The sequence below is a fragment of the Liolophura sinensis genome, chromosome 12, assembly GCF_032854445.1.
Source record: "Liolophura sinensis isolate JHLJ2023 chromosome 12, CUHK_Ljap_v2, whole genome shotgun sequence".
In the NCBI taxonomy this organism is placed as follows: Eukaryota; Metazoa; Mollusca; class Polyplacophora; order Chitonida; family Chitonidae; genus Liolophura; species Liolophura sinensis.
The window spans coordinates 21273736-21283194 of NC_088306.1; the positions used below are offsets into that span (position 1 = coordinate 21273736).

At 41.7% G+C, this 9459-nt stretch overlaps 1 protein-coding gene across 1 annotated transcript; it reads right to left on the bottom strand.

Annotated features, from left to right (window-relative positions):
- Window positions 1-7113: 7113 nt before the first annotated feature.
- Window positions 7114-7908, bottom strand: LOC135479795 (alpha-1,3-mannosyl-glycoprotein 4-beta-N-acetylglucosaminyltransferase C-like). The gene has a single exon (XM_064759701.1). The coding sequence runs from the start codon at window positions 7906-7908 to the stop codon at window positions 7114-7116; it is 795 nt and encodes a 264-aa protein (XP_064615771.1).
- Between the last annotated feature and the right edge of the window lie 1551 nt (window positions 7909-9459).

The window sequence follows — 9459 nt, forward strand, 5'->3', positions numbered from 1 at the left end:
CCTGTTAGTTGTCCAATTGCCAAAATGCGTTTCTCATTTCGGCAAACTTGCCCACATACATATTTCAGAAAACCACAAGTAAACATCAGCTTTTATCTTCTGAAAGAGGATAAAACAGTCTTAACTCAGACAAAAATTTAACAAATATTCCAAGTCAGCATGTTTAACTGCATACAGCTGGGTGCTTTGTATGAAAATACAGCTATGCGTTTAGTACAACGATGTGCAATGGTAAATTTGCGGAACAAACGGGATAATCGTGGTAATTGCAAGACCGGTTACGTCCACGTGCATTGGGCTTGGACCATAAAGTTAAGTGAATCTCTAGCGTACATAAGGATGTAGCTATGGAAACACCGGCAAACAGATGTAAACCTTTTGTGAAAGGTTAAATTCAAAGGTGGGGTTTTTTTTTGGTGGGATTAACTCGTGCAAGGTAAACTCTTACCCTCAGCACGTGTTATTGTACATTCAAATACAAATATAGGGGCAAACTTTTCTTTCAATTTAGGGGGTGAAACCCCCTGTTAGGGCTTTGTCCATATTTACATCGTCCAAGGACGTGAAACACATGCGCGGGCTATCTTTGAGCGGATTAGATGACTTGTAGAAATGACGATTAGCGGATTAATGGCCGAGTGTCCATAAGTGAATATTCCAGAGAATGTCCTAACCCCTTCCGGTAAGCACGTGCGACACAATCCTTGTACAGGCCACGTGATGCAATATGGCAGCCAAAACATGCAGAACACGACCACCAGGGCCACCATCTTATAACTGGGGGCCATTTTATGACGCTTCTTCTTTGACATATGCTCTCTGCTTACTGCCATCACTGACACACTCGTCACAGGTTTACATGGCCTGGAGTGATGTCCGATCATGCCACTCACCGTCGAAATGTTACCTGACCTCTGTCGGCTGCTAATTGTTGACTTCTGTACGCTTGATCCAGTAATCCGTGTGTTTAGCGTCCATAGCAAAGCACTATTCATCATAATAAGTGCCAAAAGGGGAATGTAATAGGCTACAACTATTTGGATTATCTCGAAAATATTAGCTCCAAAGATAAAGGTGGAGCAAGTGCTGATAAAAGAATTCATATCATACAGCAGTATCTTGAGCAATATATACGGCGTCCATAGAAGAAGCCCCACTATCCACACACACACGGATATCCAGGATATCCGGGTTGTCCGGAACTGAGAACGGTACTGCAGTGGAGCTGTCACACAACGATATCGATCATAACCCATGGCCAGAAGGAGTAGCATAGACACAGATGTCAGACCAAAGTCCAAGAGTTTATACAAAATGCAACCAGCGATTCCGATCTGCCACGAAAGATAAGTTAACATGAGATTTATGGGCATAAGAACGACACCTACCAGTAAATCGGTGAACGCCACGGAGACTGCATAGGTAGGAAAGCCAGATATCTCCGCACTGGGGTCCTTCCACAGGCAGACAATAACGATAAGATTAGCTGGGGTCGCCACAACGGAGACACCGGCCATATAAATCTCATTCCATAAGGAACCAGAGAGTTCACTCTGAGCGACTTCAGGGAGACTTGTGCTACAGTTGGTGAAGTTGAAGGGAATGTCCGACACTGGAATGTCCATGATGAATAGCCTAGCTGTGTTCCTTGTTTCTGTCTGCTAATAGAATCGGTGACATCGATGCAGTCGTCAGGGGTAAATAGGTGCGTGAAAGAGGACTCCTAAATAACTGTTGCTAGAAATTCAAAAGCGTCTAAATGTGTACAACTGCCTTAAATGTGAGGCAGTGACATGTCAGAGAAAAGGTACACAGTTTTAAAGCATTTAATTGGTCGATGGATCGGTACAATTTCTCACCTGTATTTTTAAAATTATGGTTAATATACTAGAGCTGCTCGTAACGTCATGTACAGTACAATACCTCCCACCATTAGCTTGTCAAAACTTCGGCTTCACAAGAGTGGTCCGCACACACAAGCTTCGCGTTTTCATACAACCATTCCCACTAGATCAACATCAGCTAAAGTATCAAGCAAATGTTACCTCATCCTATAATCGATCAATCATATGTAAATGCATTCAGTTCACAGTTTACACAGTTTTAACTTAACTGGTTGAAGGCCCTACGGTTTTGACAAAAAGAATTCTTTAAAGTGTACATAAGTGAAATGTTTTCCTCAAATGAAAAGCCAACAGTTTACATTATTTGTATTACCAAAAAGTTCTAGAATGGCAGTTATCTTCCAGGGTGGTTATATCCGTCATATCTTCAGAAGTGTTTTCACATTATTTGAAAAGATTAGATGTGGCTTGAAAAGTCCACCGTGTTTTATCCTACTTTAAATGCTTTTCATGGCTCAGCAAAATTTTTTCTCCCCTGTGAAAATGTGTTATCCGCGAAGTAAACGTTTTCTTCGCGGTGGAAAACCACGTCACACTTAACCTCGATGTGAGATATTCATCATGTTTTATCTGACGAACATACGCTTCCTGTGATGCTGAGTTTAATATCTCAGATCCAGGTTAAGTTTATTGTAAATCAGGAGAAAATGTTGAATGCCATTTATAATGCCACTAACAGCCTCCATAGTAAACCCTACTCCGGAAATCACCACTCTAGCTCATCTGCTATCTTACGTCGTACTTAACAAGCAACTTTTGACTTAAGCCACGTTATCTTTAGTCACATTGTCATGTATTGTTCCATTACACCAAAAGGTGGTGTAAAATACCCATAATACAAAACTTGTTCTCAAAAGCTATTTTCTCCTTTTATTCGACATTAGAAAAGTCGAATAAGATATTAAGATGGAATGTAAAAAAATAATTCAAATTTACATTATTATTTGCTTTCTCATCCTTTAAGCCAACCAAGAAAAGTTTTTTTCGAGATTGTACAAAAGCTTTGTATTTTTCTTTCGGTATGGCGCCTTTCTACACATTTTATTTATCAGACTTTAAAATATTTTCTTCTTTAGAGTCTTTCTTTACTTTTTCAGATTCTCGTATGTTTAATGTCCAATGTCAGTCAATGTCCACAAAAACAATGAAAACACAATAAATGAAAGTATTAGTAAATCCATAGTAATATTAGTAACTTCACGAACGTGTTTGTCCTTCAAGGTCACGATTCATTTAGGGGTTGATACTTACGACAGTTGTTAACTCTTGATCAGTTTGTTACTGTTTAGGTTCCACATAGCTAGAGCATCACCTCTACGCGACCTCTTTCTGAATTTACCGAGGTCAAACGCCGGAGAAAGTTCTACAAATCCATTGGCTGTGTCAGTAATGGCCTCTGCCACACAGGTAGATGCTGACTTTTGCTTTTTTCTGATTCATTTTATTTATTTATTTATTTGATTGGTGTTTTACGCCGTACTTAAGAATATGTCACTAGTACGACGGCGGCCAGCATTATGGTGGGAGGAAACCGGGCAGAGCCAGGGGGAAACCCACGACCATCCGCAGGTTGCCGTCAGACCTTCTCTCGTACTGCGGAGAGGAAGCCAGCATGAGCTGGACTTGAACTCACAACGACCGCATTGGTGTTCTGATTCATGATGCGTGTAATACACAACACTATTTGCATAATGCGACATCGGGAAGATGTTGTGCATGGATTGGGAAACGATTATACTGTGCAAGGATCAAAGTAGGCATATGGCTATCTAGATGTTGCCTGCAAAGACATTTGCATGTTAAATGTTATGACAAAATAGCATTGTGAGCACTTCTAGACGAGTGACGCCTAATAAGTTCAATGTGATTTTTTTCACCTAATCCTGGTCAAGCCATGGTGCTATGAAGTATGTAATTTGCTACTATTAACGGACAGAGCCGGACAGAGCAGGGTGAAACGTAGGAGCATCCGTAGGTTGCTGGAAGCCTTCCAACGTATGGCGGAGAGAAGGCCAGGATGGACTTGAAGCGATTTCATTGAGTGGGAGGCTCCAGGGTCCGAACGTAACATGCGGCAGTAATAGCCCATGGCGAGGTTCGAGACCGTATTAGGGATAAAACTTGTAAAGTCAAGTGCTAAATACAGGTGCGTTTTAAGGTTTTTTTTATTGGCGTGTAACACCTTACTTTAAAAATACTTAATTTAAATAAAAACCCAAAACGATGCGAATATCAGAATAACGTAAAAAGATCTTGACTACTTTTTTTTTTTCCGATTTTTTCTTTCAGGATGAAAAAGGAATTTGACAACATTTTTGTACGGTGGACATTCGGAATGGCCTCTTTTTTATATATATCTTCTTTCCTTTATAATATTCTTCATAATAATGTGATGCGTGTATCATAAATTTATTTCAATGTAAACTTGTTGTTTATACCCTTTGATTATGACAATATTTATGGATATATTAAAAAGATCACTATGATTAATATTCAGGTTGAACACATTTGTTAACTTAAAAGATCAAATTTCGGCACAAATATGTCTCTTAAACATTCGCTACATCCTCATTTACAGCTACATTATGCTGAGAAAATATGTACTGGAAGTGGATCCCAAATGCCCACTATACAAAACTACACTGTTTTCAAATGTCTTTTCCTCGTTAAAGAAAAACAATATTAAGGACAATATATATAATTAACTTTTCAAACTCTTTCATCTGAATGTTTATATGTCACTTATATGTTTTCTCCACCTTTAAAAAATGGCGGTTTGGTTTAGTGGGTGGAGGGGATGGATTTGGCATGGCACAATGACGTTTTAGTTTTGTGGGTGGAGGGAACGGATTTGTCATGACACGACAGGGGTCTGTTTTTGTGAGTGGAGAGGCTCGATTTGTCGTGGCACAACGGTGGTCTGGTTTGTGGGCGGAGGGGATTGTTTTGTGGGTGGGGATGGATTTGTCATAACACGACGGTTGTCTGTTTTTTGGGTTTGTGGAGGGGACGGATTTGTCATAACACGACGGAGGTCTGGTTTTGTGGGTGGGGAGGGATGGATTTGTCATGGCACGACGGAGGTCTGGTTTTGTGGGTGGAGGCGAAGGATTTGTCGTGGCACGACGGAGGTCTGGTTTTGTGGGTAGATGGGACGGATTTGTTATGACACTGCTATGGTCTGGTTTTGTGGGTAGATGGGACGGATTTGTTATGGCACGGCTGTGGTCTGGTTTTGTGGGTGGAGAGGTTGGATTTGTCATGGCACGGCAGTGAACTGGTTTTGTGGGTGGAGGGGATGAATTTGTCATGGCACGGCGGTGGTCTGGTTTTGTGCGTGGATGGGATTGATTTGTCATGGCACACCGGAGTTCCATTTTTGTGTGGAGAGGGGGGGAGAGAGTTTTGTCATGGAACGACGGGGGTTTGGTTTTGTGGGTGGAGAGGACGGATTTGTCATGGCAGGGCGGTGAACTGGTTTTGTGGGTGGCGGAAATGGGTTTATTATGGCACGGCTGTGGTCTGGTTATGTTGGTGGAGGGGATGGATTTGTCATGGCACGGCGGTGGTCTGGTTTTGTGCGTGGATGGGATTGATTTGTCATGGCACACCGGAGTTCTATTTTTGTGTGGAGGGGGTGGGGGGGAGAGAGAGATTTGTCATGGAACGACGGAGGTTTGGTTTTGTGGGTGGAGAGGACGGATTTGTCATGGCAGGGCGGTGAACTGGTTTTGTGGGTGGCGGAAATGGGTTTATTATGGCACGGCGGTGGTCTGGTTATGTTGGTGGAGGGGATGGATTTGTCATGGCACGACGGTGGTCTGGTTTTGTGGGTGGAGAGGACGGATTTGTCATGGCACGGCTGTGGTCTGGTTTTGTTGGTGGAGAGGACGGGTTTGTCATTACACGACAGTGGTCTGGTTTTGTGTGTGGAGGGGATGGATTTGTCATGGCACGGCGGTGGTCTGGTTTTGTTGGTGGAGGGGATGGATTTGTCATTACACGACAGTGGTCTGGTTTTGTGTGTGGAGGGGATGGATTTGTCATGGCACGACAGAGGTCTGGTTTTGTGGGTGGAGGGGATAGATTGTGATGACACGGCAGTGGTTCGGTTTTGTGTGTGGAGGGGATGGATTTGTCGTGGCACGACGGTGGTCTGGTTTTGTGGGCGGAGGGGATTGTTTTGTGGGTGGAGGGGATGGATTTGTCATAACAGGACGGTGGTCTGGTTTTATGGGTGGAGGGGATTGTTTTGTGGGTGGAGGGGATGGATTTGTCATGGCAGGACGGTGGTCTGGTTTTATGGGTGGAGGGGATGGATTTGTCATGGCTTTGGGTCACGATTACTAGATTCCTCCGAGAGATTTTTTTGGGAAATTGGCCTCAACTCTGAAAAATTCTACGAACTTTCCAACATCCAAAGATGGCCATAATTTTGTAGAAAAGGGACAAAACGCACCGAAAATTACTCCGAAAGTTGTCAGACTCCTCTATGGACCGTTTAAGAAAAATTCTGGAAAATTGATTTGTGACTGCGTCTATGCGTCGAAATAGACATTCGTATACCAGCCATGTGGACGCTCCAGATCAATAATCAATTTCCAAAACGTCGTCTAAAACAAAGCACCAAAGAATTAAGTAACTGTATAAAGTATGAAATTAAGATGGAATCATGCAAAGAGAAGCAGTCAACAGTTTCCAGCGATGTAGGAAAAGCGCAAGGAATGTTCTAGGCAAATGCGTGAAATCCGTATTTTGGCTGACAGACGAGCTAGATGTAAACCCGGAGTTCGGTATCAGTAAGGGGCCAGTAAACTATTAATTTTAAAGACATGTTTAGTTTTAACGAAAGCGTATTCAAAATAAAGTACCAACAGTCTAATAGATCCTAAAAACACAAGAAAAGTATACATGCGCAGAGTCAAGATTACCCTAAAACTATTTCATAAGATATAATATCATGATGAAATAATATGTTTAAATCAGAACGTCAGTTTTCTAAAGCTTCGTTGGAGAGCATTTATTTGGAGAATTTAAAAGCAAGAAGAGGGCTTTATATACAATATATCAATAAATATAGTCTTCCTTGTAACGAACGTGGTACGGCCAGGTTTCAGGAACGCGTACATAGTCAAGGGAGACAACTCTAAATGAACTTCATCAAAGCCGTTCTGTCTTGGCCGGTACATATGACGCCTTCCGTGGCACTTTAACGTAGAGTTCTATTCCGAAGCGCCGCCTCTTTGCGCCTTTTTGCCCACACAGAATGCTCAGGGCCGGCAACTCTGCCTAGCTGGCGAAATTCGACAGGCTTGATTGGTGATTTCAGTCTGGCTTTTTGTTCAAAGTCGAAAAGCATGTCTTCTATCATTCTCCTCTTCGTGCCCGAGGACGACACATGTCCTTTGTGTTGAAAAATTGTGGGACGACGAATGAAGCGTTGGAACTGAAGCATGAGCTCATTGAAGTGCAAATATATGACGTCGTTCGGCTGTTCATTAAAAAACAGTTTTAACAGCGTCGACAGTTTTTGTAAATCGTACGAATGATATAGTTTTGCTATAAATCCCAGTTCGCAAAACTCCAAACAAGTCCACTTTGGAATACGAAACATGAAAGCCTTGATGTGCTGTAAATAATGTGGAACTGTGACAACGTCGTCCTCCAACTGGAGATAGTACTCCGAGAGACCCATGCTGTACTCCATCATGAAAGCGTAGTCAAAGTTCTGCTTTGAACGCCATTTCACGGTGGACGGGTCGTGGTTGTAAGTCTGCTTCAATTTTTTGAAAGACGGATAAAAGCTCCTTGGAGCCTGGATCGTCCGCATCAGACCCGAGTCGAAGAAATTTCGGTATTTCTTCACAAGCTGATCATTCATATCCATTCGGGAGGTTTCGTTAAAGTCCGCCAATAGAATAACTATGATCACGCCTCGTCGCTCCATTTCGTTGGAGTTGCTGAGGAGCGAATCCAGCGTGGACTGAATGTAAACAAACCCCATAGGCCTGGATATTGTAGGGATGGCAATCGTCAGGAACTCTTGGAAAAAAAAACGAACAACTATTTAAGTAATAGCTACTAAGCTTCAGAAAAATAACATCAATAACTTCCCGATAAAATTTTCTTAAAAATTTTGGTATGATTCCATTGTTAACTTTGTAAATCGCCCAAAGAGTACAGAAATATTTTAATTTTAAACTATAGCAGCGTTATAGTTGAACAGTGTCTTGAGGAAAACAGTGTTCAGCAATAAACTTATCTCCAAAGGAAAACTAACAGCAACATGTATTCTAACTTCTCCACAAGTGGGACAGTTAACATGACAGTTAAAAAAAACTACGAAATTTTATGATTGTCTGCTGTCGCAGTATCTCGCTGGTCCCGCGTTAGCTGGCGTCTATTGGACAGTATGGTAGCGAAACTGTTAAAATGTTTGAATGGCGTTTACCGCCCCCACGGGGCAATGTGCTAACTTGAAGCTGTTTAACCCTCAATTCGTTATGTACTTGAGAGAAAATATTCCAACAAATCAAAAAAATGAAGTAGTCAAAAATACAGTGTCAGGTAGTGGTGAGAGGCCATGACACAAATGATGAGAGGAAGATCTTGGAAGCTTTCGATCTAACAGCCCCTGACAAGAGTATTCAACACGTTAATATGTTTACCTTGGAGAGCACGAAAACGCCAGAGCACAAGTCTAACGGCGGAGAGCCAATTGGTGTCATCTGACATCATGTGTATGTTGTTGTTGTATACTAAACTAGTTGACAATTCCGTTACAGAAACATAGTGAAGCTTTATGAGTGTACTGATTGGCTACTTCTTTAATTGACATTTGCATTAGGTCATCGCTTAAACTGCATATAGACTATGTCTGTGAGAATAGTCATCAGTGCTTTCTCTTATGATCTTTTGCCTCGGAATCATAAAGCCTTCTTATATAGACTTATGCCCAAATTTCAAATCACTTTAAAATTGTTATTTCTAAAGTAACAATGTTAAAATATTCCTTGGTGATGATTATTCTGGGTAAGGTCTTATACAATAAATTTCAGCTGAAATACCGGAAAGAATGACACAATATTTAGTGACTAAAATTTTGGCTTAGGCCTAAGTCTAAGATAACCTCATGACTCCGAGCACGATAGTTAAATACTTTTGTGAGAAAGACATCGGTATCGGTACTTACTCTTATGAGAAGTCCTTTTCCCAGACAAAATGGCGTCAGAATGCATTTCATCTGAGATAGATGGATACACTGGAATCTGGACAGAAAAGAAATAAAGCACAATACTGTCTAAAGTCCAGGTAACATGTCAGAGGGTAACCCAGAATTTAGTCCGCGTATTTCGGGTGTCCAACAAGAGGGAGAGAATTGGATAGAGTGTGAATTATGTGCTGAAAGCCACAGATAAGAGTGGATTATACATCATGTAACGCGAGTATCAAACAAGAGTAAAACTGATTTGGTATAGTAAGGCAGTACAAGTATACGTTATGAAAGCGTCAGACGTCAGAGGCGTCGACGTATCGATAGGGGATATGAGAGAAC